Source organism: Ambystoma mexicanum, chromosome 5q, assembly GCF_040938575.1.
Source record: "Ambystoma mexicanum isolate Mex_15411 chromosome 5q, UKY_AmexF1_1, whole genome shotgun sequence".
Taxonomy (NCBI): Eukaryota; Metazoa; Chordata; class Amphibia; order Caudata; family Ambystomatidae; genus Ambystoma; species Ambystoma mexicanum.
The window spans coordinates 707,408,606-707,431,680 of NC_090933.1; the positions used below are offsets into that span (position 1 = coordinate 707,408,606).

Below are 23,075 nucleotides of genomic sequence, written 5' to 3' on the forward strand. Positions count from 1 at the left end.
GTAGTCCAGCTGGATTCGGTCTTGCTACAGCGGTGCAGACCCTTGTTCCTGAGCCTCAGTCGTGGGGACAAGAGGGAGGACATCGGGAGGGCTCCTGCAGCGGTACTTGGGAGGTCGTCGGCAGCTATGGGCTCTTTTCGGTTCAGCAGCACTTCATGGTTTCAGCGCTTAGCAAACAGCCCCAATGGAGATCACAGATACCGGTTGGACTTCCTTCTCTCCTTCGGTCCTGCACTCTGGTGAGGGGACTCTGGATCTGGAGGTCTTGCTTCTGGAGGGACCTTAGGAGGCTACCGGACGGATTTCTTACCGCTGCAGACATGTCACTCGACTACGTACACTCGACCCATGGCATTGGGCTTCCAAAGCAACGGAGAGGCACACAACTCGGGGATAGTGGTCCAGTGGAGTTCATCTTGGAGTTAGTTGGCCCGACTAACCCAAGGGGAGAAGTCGTTCTGTCCGGAGCATCTCTGTCGAGGTGAAAAAGTAATTCACCACGGGCGGACCTCCCTTTGCTGAAGAAACCCACACTCTACCTAGGTGACCTGGCCAACTATCGACCAATCAAGCATCTACCCTTTCTCAGCAAAATGATTGAGAAGACACTCTCCATCCACTGTCACGAGAGGATCATTCAGCACAATATCCTACAGTAGTACCAATCTGGTTTCTGACCACAATACAGCCAGAGACTGCCACCATGCAAATTACCTATGATGCTTTATACATCCTGGACAAAAGGGAGACCCCAGCTTATTCCTTCTCGACCTCCCAGCCTTTGATACTTATGCAGCCTCCCGCATGGGTGTCAACCTATCAGTTCTGATGCGATTCAACCCCGGACCTCTCGAACAGAGACAGACTAGTCAAGATGGAATCAAACAGATCCCTGCACCACGCAGTAACCTGTGTAGTTCCACAAGGCTCATCCTGCCCCTTGTCATCTTCCACCTCTACATGGAACCTCTGGGGGAACTCTTCAACACAAATGACATGCATTACTTGCAGTAATAGCATTTCTGATGATTGTATATGCTTATATTCACATGCTGTGCATATGGTCCGACACCCAGTGGCAACCGCAGAGTATTGCATCTCGTCTTTCGGGGACCAAAAGGGGTCGTCGGCATAGGCGTGCCTGTAACACTATCCCTATCGTGATGTGTAATGTACCAAAAATCCCTCACGCGTCAAGGTTCCTCCGATTGTATTTTTTCTGCCATGAGGGAGTCCAAGGCTATTGTGAGTGAGTACATGAAGAGAGAAGTAGTAAGATGTCTATGTTCCTTCCACCCCGAGCGGGAAGGTAGGGAGGGGCGCATGTGAATCTAAGCAGATACAATAATCAGAAATGCTATTACGGTAAGTAATGCATGTCTTCTGATGCTTGTTAATCTGCTTAGAATCACATGCTGTGCATAGACTAGAGAGCAGTACCCGGAGTTGGAGGTGGGTTGTGAGAAGGAACAGTAGCAAAAAGAGGTCTTAATACTGCTTGTCCCACCTGAGAATCAGACCTAGAATGAGTGTCTAGGCAATAGGGATTTGTAAAGGTGTGTACATAACTCCAGGTTGCTGCTTTACAAATGGACTCAAGGGGAACATTTGCAATGAATGCTATGGATGCCCCAGTGCCCCGAGTAGAATGTGTTCTAGGCTTAAAAGGCAGTTCTCTCCTAGCAAGAGTTTAACACAGTGTGATGCATTTGACAATCCACCTTGAGATAGTGGATTTAGAGACAGGATCCCCTTCTCTACCAGCTGCCACTGAAAAGAAAAATTGGTTTGTTTTCCTCAGTGGATTAGTTCTTTCCAGGTAGAGCATGACTGCCCTGCGCACATCTAGTGTATGTAAGGCTTCTTTCGGCCATGCTAGTAGGATTCTGGAAAAAGGTAGGTAGTTCAATCGATTGGTTCACATGGAACTTCGAGATGAATTTAGGCGCAAATCTGGGGTGAGTGCGCAGAACTACCTTATCCCTGTGGACTGTAACAAAGGGGTCTAGAACAGAAAGTGCCTGTAATTCGCTAACCCTTCTAATAGAAGTGATAGCCACTAGGGAGGCCGTTTTATAAGTCGGGTCTTTTAGACTTCCTTTATGCATTGGCTCAAAGGGAGCTCCCATGAGCATGGTCAAAACCACATTTAGGTCCTCACCCAGGAGCTGGGTGAGAAATGGGAGGATAAATCCTCTTATCCCCTTCTATAAAGGCCTCAATCATCTTCCAACACTACACCTTTTGTTGTGATGTGGTGTAGGCTGAGAGAGCAGCCAGATGACCCTTTAGGGAATTGAAGACCAACCCAGTGTCTAACAGATGGGTAAGGTACAACACAATGTGTGTGGGTGAGCAATCAATAGGATTGACGCCCTTGGAATTACACCAGATGACAGAAAGTTTCCATTTGCTGGCATAGCAATAACGTGCGTTAGGCTTTCTAGCTTCCCTGAGTATGTCCATGCACCTCTGAGGGAGCTGTAGGTGTCCAAACTCTATGACCTCAGGAGCCAGGCTGCTAAGTTTGTGGGCATGGGTGTAGGGTTTCCTCCCCTGTCCCGAGACAACATGTTGTAAGGGAAGGGTAGTTTTACTGGTGGGGAGAGGGACATTTCCATCAGATGAGCGAACCAGGGTTGGCGGGCCCACATAGGGGCCACCAGTATCATGGTAACTGGTTCCTGGTGCATTGTGTGCACCATCTTGTTGATAAGGGGAGTCGTTCCCCTTGGAGCGGTTCTGGGGGTACCTGGAGGCGTAGTCTTGGCATTGGGCATTCTCTTGAGTTGCGAACAGGTCGATCTCTGGGAAGCCCCATTCTGCGAAGATGTTGGACACGATGTCTTCGTGCAGACGCCATTTGTATTCTTCGGGCAGAGGAAAATCTCTGCTGAGCACGTCTGGCAGAAGATTGAGTTCCCCTGGAACATGTGGGACAAAAGAAACATCTTGTGTTTGAGAGCCCATATCCAAATGTTTTGGGACAGCTTGGATAGCCGTGGAGAGTGAGTGCCCCCCTGTTTGTTCAGGTAATATATGGCTGTAGTGCTGTCTGTTAGAATCAGCACTGTCTTCCCTTGTAGTTGCATCTGAAAGGCCTTTAATGCCTTGAACACAGCCAATAGCTCCAGTAAATGTATATGGTTGGACACTACTTGAGGGGACCACACTTCATGTGCTGTCTGCTGAAGCAAGTGAGGGGGGGGGGCCCCCCCACCCCGTGAGAGATGCGTCTGTCGTGAGAGTGGCTTCCACTGCAGGGGTGGTGAATGTTTTCCTCTTCAAGAGGTTGTCTCTTGAGCACCACGGCAGAGAGAACGAGGGCTGGTGAGAACTACTAGATCTTCCCATGGTCCGCTGGCCTGACACCACTGGCTGTTGAGCCACTCTTGCATGGGACGCATGCGCAGCCATGCGTGGTGAACCAAGTATATGCACAACACCATAATTCCTAGCAAACGAATGGCTTTGTGCACCGTCACCTCCCGACTGGCTACATATTGAGGGATCTGAAAAAGCATGTTCTGAACCCTCTCGTTGGAGGGAGAAGACTAGGCCGTCTTTCGTCCGGATTAGAGGTCCCAGAAATTGCTTTATTTGGCTGGTGACTAGACTGGATTTCTTCTCGTTAAAAAACACGTGTCGTACGAGTCTCCCGTTATGAGCCAGTCGTCGAGGTAAGGGTAAAACGGGACTGAACCTGCGCAGGTGTGCTGCAGCTACTGCCAGGACCTTCGTAAACATCCTTGGCGCCGAGGCAATGCCGAAGCGGAGTACCTTGAATTGGTAATGCCTGTGCTCTATCATGAACCTTAGATATTTTTCTGTGCGCTGGCAACATTGAAATATGTAAGTATGCATCTTTCATGTCCAATGTTGCCATCTAGTCCCCTTGTTTCAACAGTGGGATCACCTCTTGTAGCAGTATCATACGAAACGTTTGAGGTTTTATGATCTTGTTCGCTAGGTGCATGTCTAGAACAGGGCGCATGGCGAGGTCCTTTTTGGGTACAAGGAAATACACTGAATAAATACCCTCATTTACCTGAAGAATAGGAAAGGCTTCTATTGCGTCCTTTCCCAGCAGCGCTTCCACCTCTTGATTCAGGATCTCCAGATGGTCAGGTGAAAGGCGTTGTGAGCGTGGTGGTCTGAATTGTGGAGGTCGGGCGAATTCCACGCAGTACCCGTGGGCGACTGTCTTTATGGCCCACTGGACTGAAGTTATCCCCTCCCATGCCGTGAGGTAAGATGTTAAGTGCCCCCCGACCGGGGTGACATGGGAGGGGACCTGGATCTGATGGTCATTTCTGACCGGAGGCTGCGGCTCCTCAAGGATTGGGGCCTTTACCTCTGGCTTTGCCGTGTCGCTGACCCCTTGGATGGTAGTATGAGGGGCTTCCTGATGTTTGTCCGGCATTGAAATTTCCCGTGCCATAGTTGTTCTGACTTGCACAGGACTGCCCTCGAAAAGACCACTGAGAATTATTTCCTCTCTGGGGGGGGAGGTGTTTGAGTGATTTGTTGCAGAGACTTAAGAGTCTCATGCTCCTTTTTGGCTGTTTCTAGGGCCTCATCGACGGCCTTTCCGAAGAGGTTAGCTTCTTCAATTGGCTTATTAAGGAGCAAGGCTTGTGTTTCAGGTTTAAACCCTGAGGTACTCACCCAAGCGTGCCTTTTGAGTAAGGTTCCTTGGGCCACAGACCTGCCTGCTATTTCAGCCGGGTCCAGAGTGTTCTATCACATTCTGGTTCACTTGCCTGCCTTCGGCCACAATAGTGAGAAGCTTGGACCTGATGGGCCCTAGCACCTCTTGGAGACCTTGTACTAGGTTCCATTGAGCATCAGCATAACTCACCAGTAGCGCAGTGTTATTGGCTATGCGCGTAGTATATGCGGCAGCCGAGGTAACCCGTTTACCTAGGGCATATAACCTTTTGGATTCTCTATCTGGAGGTGCAAACAACTTCTACTCTCGGATTCACTGCTCGGTTTTGAGCTGGGTTTGAGCTGGTGACACTAGAGAAGGAGCCAATCTTCTCTTAATAGAATTAAGGAGGGAAATGGCCTGGCTAGTGGGAGGTTTCTCCTTAAGGATATCCTGTACAAAGTCCTGCTCAGGCACTGCCTCTTGAGCATTTTCAAATCTCTATGCAGCTGCCTTCTTTAACATGGTATTGAAGGCCATCCATACAGGCGAGGCCTGACGAGCCGGGGTGGACAGGGAGGAATCCAGGCACAATACATCAGTGTCCTGATCTTGATGTGGAAGCGTCCATGGGTCCGTCACCAATTGCTGGGTTTCTTCCCAATTGTCCGTGGCATCTGCCTGGTCCTCATCGTAATTCTGTAGGAAGGAAGGTTCTTCATCTTCACTGTAGATGTCCATATCGGTATCCATCTGGACGATGTCTTCCTGATGGATGGGGACAGAAGGCTGATCTTCATAGAAATGCGAAGCAGATTGAAGGGTAGGCTCACCCAGAGATCTTTTCGGGGAAGGATGGACAGAAAAGTTGATAATTCTTTCAAGACGATCCATACACCCTTCAAATTTCTCTCTAGCCCATTTAGAGGACCCATAAGGGCCTACGTGTGGAAAATCGTCGTCTTCCGCCCTTTGGCGTCAAAAATTGTCTCAGGGTGTTGGAAAGAGGCTCTTGACTGTCCTCATTAGGTATTGTGAGAATCGGGGCATCCTGACCTATCTAAAGATTTGTCCGCAGCCTGCCCCATGTTTTCCGGCAGAACGGGATTAAGCCCAACCGCCGAAGTAATTCTCCCTATGCTCTGTTCGATTACCGCCAAATCGGCGTGAGTTAGGCGCCCCGAAGGTTTATCGGCAGACTTACTGCCTTCTGCGGTGTTAGGTGGCCTAGCGGTTGGTTTTTCACCGTGAGGCCTAGTTGTGATTTTTTTGGGCCCAACGCAGCCTTCGGAATCAGCGTAGCGTCCGATTTCCGCGCTGACGTGTAAACCCGATTTACGGATAGCGCCCTTGTTTGTCTTGGAATGCTCAGTCAAAAGACCGATCCGAGGAATTCACGGCGCCAACATTTTCGACGGCCCTGCTGGCGCTTTTACCTTTTTCGACGTATCTGTTGAAATAGGTCTAGGGGTTGTGTGCTTAATGTAATGCGCTTGTACGCCCCTGTCGCCGGGTGTTGTCCCTGAAGCGAGACCAGAGTCAGGCCTTAAAGGGTCAGGGACGGGTGTGACGGACCTAGATGTGTCCGCCTCGAGGTCTATCACATCCGCAACGGATGTTTGGTCACCGGAGGTGCCTCCGTCACTTTTGGCAGGTGTGGCGGTGAGGGATTCCACCCACAACATACAGTACGCGCCCACCGCTTTACACAGTGCTCCTTAAGGGTCTTAGGCCAAATGAGTTTGCAAGCCGCACACCGCTTTTCGTCGTGATCTAAGGGGAGAAAAATCTTTAAAAAAAATAAACCAACAGTGTCCTATCTGTAGATTTATGGACAGAACCTAAAAGGAGTCCTTTCCATAGCCAAAGGGGAAGATGACCAGACCTATACGGTAAAGAGGGGGAAAAGAGGAAAGCCATACCATAAATATGGCCACCCCGACCCCACTCTCCCTACTGTACAGGCTGGCCAGAAGGCCCAGCCACGTGGATGCTTCAGCTGCCGGATCATAGGCGCGGAACTCCACCGCCGTAGACAAGTTCCCTGTAGTCTTCATCTAAGTTGTTCTTGGCGTCGAAATGACTTAAGGGGGAAATAACCGACAAGTCGGTTAGGATATTAAACAATGTCTCTTAATTAAGAGCTCCGCTATAGGGCGACTAGTTATCTGGGTGGAAAAAAACAATCTGAGGGATCTCGGCGCATGAGGGATTTTGGGTACACTACACGTCACGATACAGATAGTGTTACAGAAATGCCTATGCCGACGTCCCCTTTCGGTCCCCGAAAGACAAGATGCAATACTCTGCGGTTACCACTGGATGTCGGACCATGACCATATGCACAGCATGCGATTCTAAGCAGATTAACAAGCATCAGAAATGAAGATACAGCCGGTGAAACACAACTTTATCTAAAGATTGACTGCATAGACAACATCCATAGACTAAAGTATTGTCTGTCCCTCATCCAAGCCTGGATGTCCAAGCACCTACCTGAAGCTGAACCCTACCAAAAACAAATTTATTCTCCTAGGAAACCCCACCAAGAATGCCCATGTCCAGACCAATTCTCGGCCAATACAAAATCTATGCTCTACTGTCATCTGTGACTTTCTTTCAAAACAACTCACCAGAAAGACCCATGCTGCATGGTACCCGCGTTCCTCCTCAAAGTCAAGTCTTTCATCCCTGCCCAGAGTTTCATAACAGTGGTCCATGTCCTGGTCATCTCCCACCTCGACAGCCCCCCAGTTACCAGGTAACAAGAATAAAATGACTTTCCCCCTTGAATGGAGGAGAAGTGATACACAGAGTTTCGATCTAGCATGAAGCACCCCAATGCAACAACCCCTCTCTCCCTAAAGTACAGGCCACAGCCTAGCATAGGCCGAAGCAGACAGTCGCCCGAATGGATGTCGAACAGCTTCTTTGTCGAAAACACTACTGGGAAGTCTGTTGCGGCGTTGCTCGTCGAAGATAAGATGTTATATTGATTCCAGCGATAAGAGAATAAAGGATATAAGCCACAAACTTTGCAACATGCTACAGACCCTTATGGTGGAAATAAAGTTATCGGAGGGACCTAGACGCGTGAAGGAACACGGATACAATGGACGTTACACTATGTATAGTATTACAGACACAGCTGTTGATGTCCCTTTTTGAACTTCATCATGCATGTTACAATCGATTTCTAAATTCTGCTCTGGTGAACAGGGGTTTAGGAGGCCACCCTTGTTAGTGAAACTTGGGAAGATAGCCAGACCAATTCAAAGTAGCTTGGAGAGCAGTCAAGGTCAAGTCTCAGGAAGAGTGGGGGTGATCAGAGGTCTTTGATGAGCACACAATAAGACACCAAGATTTACCATTAAACACAAGTATAAGAAAATGTACAATTTATTAGGCCCAAGAATAAACAAGTGAAAAATGAACGCACAGTAAAAACACGATGCAAACACACTTAGTAAAATATATACCGTCACTGGTGTCAACGCGATAAAGGTCTAAACCCTGTAAATGCCTGTAAGGAAAAAGGGTAGGCAATCTTTAGCTTTACGATGTACACCCTTCCTCTTGGACCTCCTCCTTGCCCTCTGGGTAAAACTCTTCCTCCGCAAACTGAGTGAAGACTTCTACAAGCGATATGGTATCCGATTACGCTGCCTCAGCTCCCATTAGGAATTACTTTAAGCAAATATTGGGCTTACCTTATAGAAATAGCTTAAGCTAAAATGCTATGGCAAATATTGTAATCTGCCTTTTGTGCACTTCTTGTCCTTCTAGCATCTTTTGTCCCACTCCCAGGTTCCTTCTGATGTGCTCCTTTTCCCTACATCAATTTTGTATTCAATATATCTGCAAAACAAGAACTGTTCAATATACATCCCACCAAAATAAACTATTGGCGGGGCCAATGCTAGTTCCATTTGTTTTCACAGTGTACAGAGTCTCCTTAAATACCATTTTGCAGTTTTACTGTTATGGGCCATTTTCAAAGGTTTGGACGTTATGGTGGCATCTTTGACATTCTCTTTCAAAATATATTTGGGCATGCTATTTTAGCAAGGTTGGAAGCCTAGGCCGTTGGAAATGACATTCTTTCTCCCATCCAGTTAGGGTTTAGAGTAGGCCAGGGTACTGCTGAACAGTCTTTGAATGTATATGCTAGAATAGCTCCTCCCTTGTTTGTCAAAGAGGAGTCGGTTATTTTTGCCTTCATGGATTCGAGCACAGCTTTCGAAAAAAGTTAAATCAGGAAAAGATGTGGCGAGTGCTCGGATCCATGAATTGCCCTTTGGCATGAATACATCTTTTAATCAGACTGCATCATTCGACCCAGGCGTGTGTGAGGGGTGAATGGGCACTTTAGTGCCTTTTTCCGCAGTGGAGTTAGGAGTGCACATTATACATTAATGATTGATATAGAACCTCCAACCTCATAGCGTTTTGCGATCCTGCAAAATGCTGCGAGAACACCTTTAACAGTGTCCTAGACCTTTTTTTATTTTATTGATTTTTAAGTGCGACAGCAGTGGTATGAGCCGCTGCTGTCTCACTTGCATTTTGTTCCTCAAACGGCAGAGAAATGCCTTTTTTGGGTCTTATTTTACAGTGGGAGGCCCCTTAAGGTTCTGTCACAGTGAAATGCGCTGGGAGCCTGTATAACATTGTTGGGAGAGCACTTCCGAGACCAACGTATTCAAGGCAACGGCTACACCCCATTTGCACTACAGCTCAGCCCTGCAGAAACGGGCAGGTCACCTTTTAGAATAAGGTCACCTGCCCATTTCCCAAAATGGGTTCTCTAAAAATAGAATATCCTGTGCTCTATTTTCAGATGTCCCATTTTTTGAGGATCTAGGCTAAAATCTACATTTTTAAAAATTAAAAAATGCTCAAAATATGAGAGGGGAAAGGAGAGGTTCACACATTGTTTTAATTGTGTATTTGTATGTGGCGCTATGGAAATATCTTTGTAATTCCCAAAATAAACCTTTAATGCATGGTGGCATCCCTGAGCACCTGAGCTGCAGCATAGCATGCAAATTCAACATGTTTCCACAACTAACAACCTAAATAGCAACAGGTCTCTTGAGACTATGTTTACAAACATCAAGGATCCAGCAAATATATTTATGCCTCTATTTAAAGTAACAGTGTAACACATCTGAGAAATACACTTGGCTTACCTTCCTGGTTTTTTGAAAATACAGTTCCGGAAAAGCATGAAACCAATATGCCAGCTGTGAGATGTAGAAAAACTTCATTTGAAAGCTATAAAAGAAGAATATAGGACATAGTGACTATCGGATGGAGAAGATGGAATGAATGAAACAGACAGACGCATGTGAAATGAAGGGATTGAATGGCACTCCTTGCCCACCGCATCGCCGCTCTCTGCCCCCACTTCCAGTGCTATGCGGACGATACCCAGCTCATTTTCAGGCTACCCTCGGCCTCCTCCTCTCCTTCCCTCATCTCCGACTGTCTGTCTGCTATCCAGGAATGGTGTGCTGCCAATGACCTCTGCCTTAACGCCAGTAAGACTGAGATTCTACTCATCGGCACACCCACTCCCTCCTTCCCTGCAGCTCTCTGGCCGGCCTCCCTTGGCCCCCTTCCCGCCCCTACCTGCAAGGCTAAAAACCTCGGGGTCATCTTCGACTCCACACTCTCCTTCTCTCCTCATATATCTGACGTCTCTAAGAAGTCACACTACCAGCTGCACCTCCTCAGAGGTATTCTTCCCTTCCTCTCCTTCCCCCAGAAGCTCACTGTCTCCCGAGCCCTGGTTCTCTCAAGGCTGGACTACTGTAACAGCCTCTATCTTAATCTGCCTGCCTCCACTCTCCGCCCTCTGCAACTTATCCAGAACAGAACTGCGAGACTTGTCCTTGGCCTCAAGCCCAGGGACCGTATCTCTCCAGGACTGAAATCTCTTCACTGGCTCCCAGTGGCTGCGAGGATTAAGTTCAAAACCCTCTGCATTGTCCACAAGGCCTTCTGGGGCCTGGGGCCTAAATACCTTCAACTCTCTCTTCCTAAATATCTTCCTTCACGAGCCCTTCGCTCATCCGTCTCCAACTCCCTCATGGTCAGCCGCTTCTCGAAGCAACGAGCTGGGGGTAGATCTCTCTCCGCAGCAGGGGCCTCCCTCTGGAACAGCCTTCCTGCCTCCCTGAAACTTGAGGAGAACCATCTCCGGTTCCGGAAGTACCTCAAAACCTTCCTCTTCGCTTCTGCCTTCTCTCTCCCTCTCCCCTGCTAAACCTGCTTACTCCCCACTGAGTTCTGCACTAAACCTGCATCTGGGCCACTCTCAGCGACCTCGGTCCAGGGCCCAGCCACTCTCCACTTGCACTGCCTCCCTGGCTCCCCCTGCACTGTGGGACTGTCACTGTATCCCTACAGCCCCCCTTCCCAGCACTTCTCAGCACTTGCTCTGCACTTACCTTGCACTTGCCACCAGCTGGCCCTTTTTATTTATTATTTTATTACGCTACTTACCTTGTACTGCACTTCCCCCCCACCTCCTCCCCCTGCACTTTCTCCTTTTCCCCTTACCTCTGCACTTGCGCGATCTGAATGACACCTGGCCTAGTAGGATCGTTTGTCTGTTCTTCCCCTTGTTTCCCTCCCTCCCTGCCTCGTCGCGCCTTGAAACACTTGTGTATAGGCGCGTTACAAATACCATATCATATCATATCATATCATATGGCACAGATGCATCTGGAATGAATGGAAAGTATGTATATAGAGTGGGTGAAATAGAGAGACTAGACGAAATCAATAGAACTGATGGATGGAGTGGATGGAGTAGATGGGTGGATGGAGTGAATGGATGGAGGATCGATGGAATGGATGCTGGATGGACGCAAGAGATGGATAAAAGGGATGGATGACATGGATGGGTGCATGTGGATGGAATGGATGGCCTGGATGCAGGCGGAATGCTTGGAAGATATAAGAGAGAACTGACAGAGGATGGAGTGGGCGGTGCGGGTGGAATGCAGTGGATGGAATGGATGGAGTGGGTAAAATTGATGGAGTGGGTGGAATGAACTGGGTGGAGTGGACGGAATAGATGAGATGGATAGAGTGGATGAGATAGATAGAGTGGATAGAGCGGATGGAATGGATGAAATGAATTGAGTAGATGGAATGGATGTTTGTTTATTTTATTTCTATAGCGCACCTGACCCCGAGGTATCTGGGCGCAATTAGGTCACAATAATAAGGTTGCAGGCATAGGCAGTAGGCAGATTGCGGTTACATAGGTGGACGTACATATGACAGGGATACAGTTGAACATGGTGATACATTTGAATTAGACAAGAGGCATGACGTAGACAATTCGATGCATTTGTAAGGAAATGAGGGTGAGAGTTCCTCATCTTAGTCAGTTGTTGCTAATCAGCCATGAAATGACAACTCTGCAGAAGTTGGAGAATGGATGGATTGTCTTGCGAGCTGGTGGGAGGGTGTTCCATAGTTGGGCCGCCATGACGGGGAAACTGCTCCCTCCTGATCTTTTTAGTTTCTATCTAGGGACCAGTAGACCGGGCGTGTGAGCTGATCTGGTGGCATGAGTGGTAGATCTGATGGTGAATTTTTCTGCTAGGTAAGGTGGCGCTGTGTGGTTCAGTTATTTGAAGGTAAGGCACAAGGTTTTTAGCTGAATTTTTTTTTATGGAGAGCCATTTGTGTTTTCTTATTGCTGAAATTTGCTCTCTTCTTGGTAGATTTAGGGCAGCTCTAAGTACCTTGTTCTGCAATATTTGTAGTTTGCTGGTCACAAACTTGCTAGCACCCAGGTGAACAAGTTACTCTCTTACCTGGTAACGTTCTTTCGATGGGATGGTCCGACGACGTATTCCATATCTATGACAGTAATCACCACAGCTGTGCTGCTTCAGAAAATATTTCGGCGTCTGTGTCCTGCGTCGATGACTTCAATACACCGCCCTCGAGGACCTCCTCCGACGGCTGACGTCACGGGATGTTATGAGTAGGACGCACGACGCCGGTAGCCTCAGTTGTACTTTTTTCCCAGAACGTGTGGCACCAGTCTTCGGCCAGTCTGACCACACAAAGCCTTGCAGAGACGTAAGCTGCAATCGCATAAGAAATTCTGTAGCGGGGAAGGCAGGGAGGGAGTGATATGGAATTCGTTGTCGGACCATCCCATCGAAAGACCGTTACCAGGTAAGAGTAACTCGTTCTTTCGAGGGGATTGGGTCCTCCGACGTATTCCATATCTATGACAGACTTCCAAAGCAGTACCAACGCAAGGAGATGGGAAAAGAATTTAGAATACAGGCATTTAGAATGCCCAATCAAATTGCGGAGTAAAGGACCGCCTTGCCAAAGGCCAGATCCTGCCCACGGATAGAATCGAAGGAGTAGTGACGTACAAAAGTATGGACAGAAGCCCAGGTGGCTGCATCACAGATGTTACGAATAGGACCACCCCTCTGTAGGGCAGTAGAGGCAGCCATACCCCTGGTAGAATGGGCCCGCAAGCCGACCGGTGGGTCCTTACCCACCAACCGGTAAAATTAAGAAATTGCCAGAAAAATCCAGCGAGATAAAGTCTGCTTAGTAACCGCTTGTCCCAAACGCCTTCCACCGTAACCAATAAAGAGTTGATCGTCCACTCTGACCGGGGAAATGCATGAAATATAAAAGCTTAAAGCTCTCCTAGGAAGCAGCCTGTAAGGCCCCTCCTCTTCCTTACCAGGATGTGGAGGAGGATAGAATGCTGGAAGAATAACCTTCTGGCCTAAATGAAATTCCGACACCACCTTCGGAAGAAAGGAAGGACGAACTCCAAGGACAACCCTGTCCTTATGAAACAAAGTGAAGGGTGGCTTAACTGAAAGTGCCTGTAACTCACTCACTCTGCGAGCAGAAGTGACCACAACCAAAAATACAGTTTTAAGAGTTAACAGTATCAAAGGGCAAGAATGCAAAGGCTCAAACGGAGCACCAATCAGAAACTTGAGGACCAGGTTCAAATCCCAACCGGGCACCTGGAAAGGTGACGAGGTAACACATTAGTGAGCCCTTTTAGAAACTGAGAAATTAAAGGGATTTTAAAATAAGAACACTCTTCAAACGAGCGCTTAAATATGGACAGCGCCGCCAACGGCAACGGTACAGGGACTTTCTTGCGGACCTTCTGGCCGAAAGCAACACCTCTATCACGTCTTCAGGGAGGTCCCAATCCTTATACCTCAACCTTTCAGAAACCAAGCGTGAAGGTTGAGGGATCTGACCTCTGGATGGAGAACCTGACCCCCCCCCCCTCCCCCCTCCCGTGAGAGCAGATCGTCTTGGTAGGGAAGCCGACGTGGAGGGCAGATGGACAAATCAAGAAGGTCCGGTTACCACGTTCTCCAGGCCCACGCCGGAGCAATGAGGATCATCCAGGAACCAAACCTCCATAACCTCCGCAGCACTTGCGGGATGACGGGGACTGGAGGAAACGCGTACAGCAGTGGGAATGACCACTCCACCACAAATGCGTCTAAGACTCCTCTTGGAGGAAATTCCCACGAGCAGAACCTTTCGCACTTCCGGTTGAAACCGGAGGCAAAGAGATCCACTTGAGGGGTCCCCCAAAGGGCGAAGATCTCCAGGAGAATCTCCTGAGCCAACTCCCACTTGTGAGAGATCACGCTCTGCCTGCTCAGAGCGTGCGCCGTCTCATTTTCGTCTCCGGCCAGATGAACTGCCGAGATCGAAACTTCCTGCTGGATTGCCCAGAACCAGAGCTGCATCGCCTCCCTGCACAGAGGAAGTGACCCCTGCCCCCCTTTTTGTTGAGGTAGTGCATGGCCACTGTGTTGTCCTTCAGGATCAGGACATTCTTTCCTCGCACAGTCGGCAGAAAAGCCTTCAGGGCAAGCCTGACGGCCCTCAGCTCCAACAGATTGATATGTAGTCTGGACTCCGACGGAGACCAACGACCGCTGTCAACTCGTTGGCATGAGCTCCCAATCCCGTGAGGGATGCGTCCGTCACGATCGTCACCTCTGGTCAGGGTAGCCAAAATGGACCCCCCGTTCATCAGATTGCCTTCGACGGCCCACCACAGAAGGTCCTGGGCGACCGAGGGCGGCACCTGAATGGGGTCCGACATCCTGCTGGAGGACTGCGACCACTGGAGCTTGAGTGCCCATTGCAAAGATCTCATCCGCAACCTGGCCTCTGGCACCAGAAGAATGCAGGATGCCATGAGGCCGAGCAATCTCAATAACTCGAACGCAGGGAGACTCTGGGCATGTTGAAACTTTAGCACCATCTGCTGAATGTGACAAGCCCTCACCTGAGGAGGAAAACACTGCCCGTGGGGTGTGTCGAGCACTGCTACGATGTACTGGAGCCTCTGAGTTGGCGTCAAGTGGGACTTATTTAAGTTGAGGGAGAAGCCCAGCTTGTGGAGGGAGTGGCAGGTGATGGACAGATGATCCAGGACTTACTCGGGAGAGCGCGCCCTGATCAACCAATCGTTCATGTAGGGGTAGACGTGAATCCCCCCCCTTTCCTGAGATGCGCTGCCACCACTACCATGAGCTTGGTGAAGACCCTCGGGGCGGAGGTCAATCCGAACGGCAAGACCCGAAACTGAAAGTGCGAGTCGCCAACCGCGAACCTCAGGTACTTCGTGTGCTTTGGATGGATCGGCACATAAAAATAAGCGTCCCTGAGGTCGAGAGACACCAACCAGTCCTGAAATTGAAGGGCCTGGAGGACTTGAGAGAGTAACCATCTTGAACTTGTCCTTCCTGAGGAGTTTCTTCAAACCGCGCAAGTCCATGATGGGTCTCAATCCCCAGTCTTTCTTGGAAATCAAAAAATAAGGGGAATACCATCCCTCGTTCCTCTCCGCTACAGGCACCAGTTCCATGGCACCTTTCTCTAGCAGGGCTTGAACCTCCTGCACAAGGAGTGGATCCGGACTCTGCAACGAGAGATTCCCCGGTGGATTGTCGTGAGGCCTCTGCCGAAAGGGAAGACAGCAGCCGTGGGCTACGATCTCCAGAACCCACACATCTGAAGAAATGGCACGCCATTCGACAAGATGCTGCGCCAGCCTTCCCCCAACCGGCGAACCATGGGACATGGCCTCATGACCGAGCTGAAGCGGCTGCGGCGTTGCCTGAGGGCAAAGAGGCAACTGCCCGAGCGGCCTTGGCACCTCGAGTACCTTGCTTTCCACCTCTGGCACTCCTACGGTGGCCCCTTTGACAGGCAGCTCCTCTCGCTTTACCAAAGGATGAGTAATAACGAAAGGAACCTCCCCTCCATTGCTGTCCCCTAGGACGAAAAGGCAGAGGTTGGCGAACTGCAGCGCCCAACGACTTTGCTGCAGCTTTGGAGGTCTGCAACCTGTCAATGCTCTCGTCAGCCTTGCTGCCAAAAAGATGGACACCATCAAAGGGCATGTTGAGGAGCCGGGCCTGCACATCAGGAGCAAACCTGACGCAATCTGCCATATCCAAACCCGTCTGAATGGCCTCACACATGGCATCCTTGGCATCCTGGACAATAGCAAGAAAACCATCCCGTTCGTCCCCTTCGGGACGATGTTCAGCCGCTAAGGAAACAGTTCCACAGAGTGTGCGTGATACGTGACAAGGCACATACGGAGTTGACAGCCTGAAGAGCCATACCACCCTGAAGAAAACACTTTCTTTGCCCAACCATCAAAACGCTTGTCGTCCCCATCAGGAGGGATGGTAGGATACGACGCCTGCTTTGCTGGGGCCGTAGCCGCCTGCACCACCAAACTCTCCGGAGTGGGGTGCTTGGTCAAGTAGCAGGGGTCGCTACTGGCTGGGCTGTATTTTCACGGCAAAGACATGCCCACTGCCGGGAGACTCTCCGGAGCAGTCCAAGCCGCCGCCACCCTCCTCTGTAGAGCCATATGGAACGGCAGTACCGGGTCAGTTGGTGGACCTTGGTCGAGGATATCCGTGAGGTCATCCTGAAGAAAATCCCCTGGGGAGCAGACCACCCCAAGTCATCGGTGACCGTAGACATAAGGCGCCGGTACGAGGAGTTGGCATGGGTGCCAGGCTCAGGCCTACAAAACTCCCACCTCCGGAGAGGTGTCCAGACCACTGGCGTCGTGCAGGGACTGACGCAGGTCCTCAATCTGACTATGTCCCGAGAGAATCTCATCTGGCACCGTATCAGGAACCATGCCCTCATCAGAGCCCTCATCCACCTCGGAAATGTACTCAAGATGGTGGAAAGTGGGCACAGAATGGGGAACAAAGCCATGCTTGGCCTTGGCCAGAGCCTTTCTAGGGGGTTCCCCCGTTCCCCGGGGTACCCCTGTCGAAACAGCCTCAAAAGGCATCGAGTGAATCGGCGTCGTCGCCAAACGCGGCGTCGACAGCGTCAACACAGGCCTCAAGGGCGTAGCCCCGAGCGTGTCCTTCGACAGCCTACGCGCCGATGGCGTGGATGACTTCCTCGGAGGTGGAGCCTCGAGAGAGTCCCTCGATGACCTCGGCGCCACCGGCGTCGACGTCTTCTTCGAAGACGTCACAGGTACACACAGTCTCGAGCGCGTCGAGGACCGGGACCTGGAACGGGCATGACTAGAACGATGCCCTTGTCCGAGCGGAAACGTTCCCGCGAATCGTGCTGACCACCCGAGCCCAAAGGCATACGAGCGGTGTCTCTAGTCTGATCACGCCCGACCCCACTCGGAGGCGCGGACGAACCAGTGCCCTGCGATTCGAGAATCGCTAGCCTTTTCTTACAGAAGGAAGCCCATTCCTCTGGAGTCGTGAGATAAGCGACCTGCCGACGGGTGGAGTCCTCGGACGGGGAAGGCAACCGATGACTGCGCTTCCGGGAGTGCCTCGAAGAGGCAGAGGAGTGACGGGACCCACTCCGGGACCGAGGCCCACTGGACTTCCGATGATGATGATGCGGAGAGTCGCCCCTCGAATCGTCCGTCGAAAGCCCCGTGGACCGACTTCCGTGGCTAGGACACCTTACCGACAGTTTCTTCTTGCGCTCCCGCAAGGCTTTGGACGTAAGCGACTGGCAGTCCACACAATCATCCATGTCATGGGCCTCCCCGATGCACCAAAGGCAGGCGTTGCGCGAGGACATCTTGGACCCGCAGTTCCCACACTTCTTGAAGCCCGGATGCAGGGTGGAAGAAGAGGAAGACATCTCGAAAACGTCTCACAAACGAACAGGTTCAAAGAACCAAAAGAACAGAAACTCCAAAGAGTTGAGGCGCGCTGAGATCTCCGAAGCGAATAAGTTCGCGGAAAAAACGGAACTGAGGCTACGGGCGTCGTGCACCCTACTTATAACATCCGGTGACGTCGGCCGAGGTCCTTTAAGGCAGCGTATCGACGTCATCGACGCAGGACGCAGAAAGATTTTCCGAAGCAGCATAGCTGTGGTGATTACTGTCATAGATATGGAATACGTCGGAGGACCCAATCCCCTCGAAAGAGTGTTACAATAGTCCTGTTTGGACAGTATAAGTGCTCTGGCTAGGATAAGGCAGCTTTCGGTTGAGAGCAGTGGTCTACATGCTCTTATTAGTTTGCCCGTGTAGGCAGTGGCAGAAGCAGTCGCGTTAACTTGTTTGTGCAAATCGGATGTGGCGTCCAGGTAAAAACCTAATTTTTTTACTTCTTTAGCTACATGGATATTATTCCTGTCTTTATTCAAAGACTCATAGCTAGGGTTAATTTTGTTTAGGTTGGCTGGGTAACCTAGGCGCAGAAGTTCAGTTTTGTCATCATTCAGGCAAAGGCCATGGGTGGCCATCCATGCCTGAATGATTAGGTAGATTTCGTTCACAAGCCGTACATCCGTGTCATAGATGCCTGTCAGAGGGAGGAGGATCTGGGTGTCATCCACGTAATTCGTGTAGGTGACACCCAGATGGTCCAGTTCATCTAACAGAGGCTTTGTGGAGCTATTATACAGGGTGGGGGACATGCATGAACCCTGTGGCACGCCACATGTGATGGGTATGGGGTCAGCTGCTGCAGTCGGTGAGAAGACTCGCATGGTCCTATTGGTGAGGAATGATTTGATCCATGTGATTGCCGACTGGGAGAAATGGGCTGCTGTGGCGAGGTGGTTGCAAATTACTCTATGGTCCACCAGGTCAAAAGCGGCAGATAGGTCTAGAAGGAACAGGATTGCAATTCTTCCTTTGTCCTCGAGTTCATCAATCTGGCTTTTTAAGTCAATCTGGGCCGTTTCGGTCCCATGTTGAGGTCTAAAGCCAGACTGTCGAGTCCCCAAGAGCTGGTTCGTCTCTAGATATTCTTGGATTTGCAGGTATGCAACCCTAAAATCTTCAGCGAGAATTGGACCTTTGTAATAGGCCTGTAATTGGTGGGTATAGTGGGATCTAAGGTTTGTTTTTGTAACTAATGAGAGCACCCAGGATGCCTTCAAATTGCTGGGTACAATGCCTGTTGAGGAGACATTGATTAATTTAGTTAAGGAGGCTAGGTCTCTGGCAGCATCTTTGATGATCTTTGCCGGGGGCAGCTATCTCCCTGACATCTCGTGGGTTTCAGGGAGGCGATTATTTTTTGCACTTCTGGTACAGATACTTTTGAGAATGTGAAGCCTTGGGAGCGAAGAATAAGATGCTCTTGAGGTGGAGTAGTTGAGGCTATGTTGGTGAGGTTGCGCCACTTGTTATTTTAGTTTGCAGGGTGGCAAATTTGTTGGTGAGAGCATTCTGGATGCTTGTACACCAGGGCTTGTCTTTTAGGCATGAGTCAGTAGGAGAGTTTGTGTGTCTCCATTTCTCTCAAGATGATTAAGAGCTCTTTGGTGCTGGAACCAGCTTGGTTAATTCTGTTATTGTAGGTATCACGCTTAGTGCGGATGATCTCCTCTTTGTATGTAGCTGAGAGGTTGGCCAGGTTGATTTTGTTCTCCAAGGTTGGGGTGTGTTTCCATAATGACTCGAGTTTTCTTTTTTCCGATCGAAGTGTTTTTTGCTCTGGGGGGAACCAGGAGTTAAAGTGGGCTCGTGGTTTGCGCCTTTGCGCATTTTCATGGGAGCAATTACGTCCAAGGCTTTGGACATGAAAGGTTGCAGGTGTCTACTAGTCTGTGGTGTTCAGGAGAGAGTTTAGGGTGGGGATCACTAGGGGCATGATTGCCTCTGCAGTGATGTTTCGTTTGTTTCTTGTTGGGCACAGCGGTGCTATGGGGTTGGTTTTATTAGGTGGGATAGAGTGGATGCAACGGAGAGAGTGGATGCAATCAGGTTGCAGAGTCTTTTGGAACTGCCTATAAGTGCCTGCTGCTGCTCTCTCCGAGGATTATTGTCCCATTTTCCTGTCTACTAACATTCTGCTGAAATACCCAGAATCACTGGAGCGGGCCGTGGAGTCAGGTTGCAGAGTCTTATGGAACTGCCTGGAAGTGCCTACTGCTGCTGCTCTCTTTGAGGATCATTGTCCTAGTCTGCTGAAATACCCAGACTCACTGCGGAGCAGGCCGCAGAGTCGGGTTGCAGAGTTTTTTGGTCTTTGGGCACCACTCCCCCTTATGCAGACAGGACACAGCTGCGAAAAATATTCATATCTACAATCACTCACTTGATTCGCGTGAGCGAGCAAAGCCTCCAACAGCGGTAAGAATCTCTTTATCTGTTAACCTCCAACAAGTACCTCTGTGTCTGCTCCGACAGCTCGCTGACTGCACACCGAAGCCACTGATCAAAGGCCCCAACTTCCCTTTCCTTTTGATAAACTGATCACTTTCACGATTCTGACTCCAAAACTGTTAACCCTTTCAGTGCGCTTGCTCATTACCGTGAATCCTCCTTGCAACACAAACATCCGACTTTGTCTGGGGGGGCTAACGGGAAACTGCAGGGGCGTGCCCAGTTTATCCCGTTTGACAACCTTCATCCAAAAAAGAATTGAGAGCTCTGAATGTGTGTATAGGAGCAGATCAGCTATTGCTGCTGGATATCGCCTGGTTGCTTCACACCCACCTAGCGCCCGCATACAACGCCGTCATGACTTCGAGGACAAGTGCTACATCATCAACCCATCTGAAGAACACGGCCAACTCAGCAGGACCCAGAACAAGACAGCGTGGGAAACTTGGTATGAATACTATCTCATTGCCCATACATGAAGCAGCGCAACAATCAAAAAAGTATTGCTTAAACAAAAATCCAAGAAAGGTGTACATCCATCCGCTGGACAGAGCTCACACACTGACCAATCCATACTAAGGATGCCCGAGTTGCACAATTCCCATCTGGCGGAACCCTCCCCTTCCTTAACAAAACTCACAGGTACGTCAGAGCCATGCCTCTCTCAGGATGAACAAACATCCGTAAAGGTGCATGCACAGCCCATGGCCGCCTTGTTGTGAATTGGCTGCGATGATAAAGATGACCCCCCCCCCCCCCAAATCCCCACGGAGGCTTAACCTAGATCTGTCAGGCGAGGTCCTTACCACTCAAGATGTCAGTTTATGTGATAGCACTTGCCCCTCTGACCCCCTTTTTTTCCTTGATAGTGGAGTGTGATCATCCTATTCAAGATGAAGCACACCATCTAAGAGCCAGCGCTGCTTCTACACTACACGTGGTCAAGAAAGAGAAGTTTCAGACAAATCTGAATACTCAGAATAAAGCTAAGAAAAGTACGTTAAAGGATATGAACGAAAGTCTTCCACAACCAGCCTTCCAGAGAACTATCAACCATATGCCTCTGACCCACTTACAATGCAAAGGCTCTTTAAACATGAAGCAGCGCTCAACAAAGTTAATACACCAGACCATTTACTACAACTGAGAAATTCCAACGAGCACAGTAAACTGAGCAGGCAATATCAGACAATCTCGCTTTGCTGACAGAATCTGCTCATCAAATCTCCAATTCCATTACCCAGAGTAAGACTGCTCGATCATCCAAGGCCGATCTCAAAAACAGAAAAAGCCAAGCTGGCCAAATGGAAATGGCAACAATTACATAATGCACAGAGTATCACTGAAGAGTCATCCTCCAGTCTACTCGCTCGACCAAACACCAAGGCCGCCCGCCTTTCTCTAGACATCACGGAAATCAAATCCTTGATGAAGAGTCTAGAGAAAAGGAAGGACGTTTTCGGTGACATACAAGGCAAAAAGACATCAAAGTCACCTCGACCCCTTCTAATAGAAGTCTTCAATATACCAAACTAACATCCCACACTAATCCTGAAACACAGAAGTCAAAGAAGTACAAGAAAACAGTTCCAAATCAATTCACCTATGAAATAGAAGAGACATTTATTTCTCCGCCATGGAAAAGTCTGAACCAGAAGGCTACTCCACCAACATAGTTTCATGATGATGATAATAAAGAAAACAAATGCATGACTGAAGGACACGAGGAATACCAACAACAGAGAATACAAACAAACATGATCGAACTGCAAAACATGCTCATCGCAATCACTTCTCAATCCATGATTCAGTTTCTTAAACTTCATGAAACCAACGACGATCATATCAAAGACCAAGCAACACTCCTAGCATTCATCCATACTAAGCAGATCCATATAGAGAACTTTATTAACACCACAGAGAAGCGCTTGGATACAGAAGCCGGACAAACCAGAATATGGCAATCAAGACTTTGAGATTGCGACGGGAGAACGAGCTGAAAAATACAACTGATGTGGTTGAAAGTCTTACCTCAAACACAGACGAACACGCAGTCCAATAATGGCATTTACCCTGGTAACATTAATGCCTTGCCACACTGCTCTCCAGGAATCTGAGAGCAACTAAAATCTACCAGAACCGAGCAGGTTGCTCCGGACACCATACTAAATCCTTCAATTCTACAACCAACAATATTGAAACCTCCAGCAAATAATCCTGTGCTGAAACCTGTTGACACTTTTCAAATATTCTCTCAAAACAAGTGTGCCTAAATTGACTAAAGGAAAAGTGAAGAAAAAAAAAGACTAACAAGCAAACTGGCTCAAGAGCTTTTCTAAGGAACTTAATGCCATCACAACAAGAATGTTCAAAAAGTCAACAGAAGAGACAAGAACCAGGTGAGAGAAATGACAAGAGTACTACGACTAGAACCTGCAATACACAGCATCCCCCAATTCACCTCCCTAAAGCCCTTCAAGAACAAATCTACTTACAACTAGAGGACTTAATCAACTTATTCACTCATATGTATCCGCTAGAGCCCGAGGAGCCCGGTACTTTCACACTTCTGAATGACTGTGCTTATAGTAATTGATTAATACGTCAGCGAACCCTCTGAGACATCTATCTCATCTGACCTTACTTGTGAGGACATCTCAGATTTGTCCTGTAACTATTCATCAAGAGATTTAGGAACTTCAACAGCGAGGTCTGATGAAGATGTCTCATCGCTGG

The 23,075-nt window shown here is 49.2% G+C and overlaps 1 protein-coding gene across 1 annotated transcript in view; it reads right to left on the reverse strand.

The window, feature by feature from the left end:
• TRAM1 (translocation associated membrane protein 1) overlaps positions 1 to 23,075 on the reverse strand; it is a 519,069-nt gene that overhangs the window by 99,345 nt on the left and 396,649 nt on the right. The window contains exon 6 of the mRNA XM_069621183.1: positions 9,844 to 9,928. Coding sequence (XP_069477284.1) covers positions 9,844 to 9,928 — 85 coding nt within the window. The remainder of the gene's footprint in view (positions 1 to 9,843; positions 9,929 to 23,075) is intronic.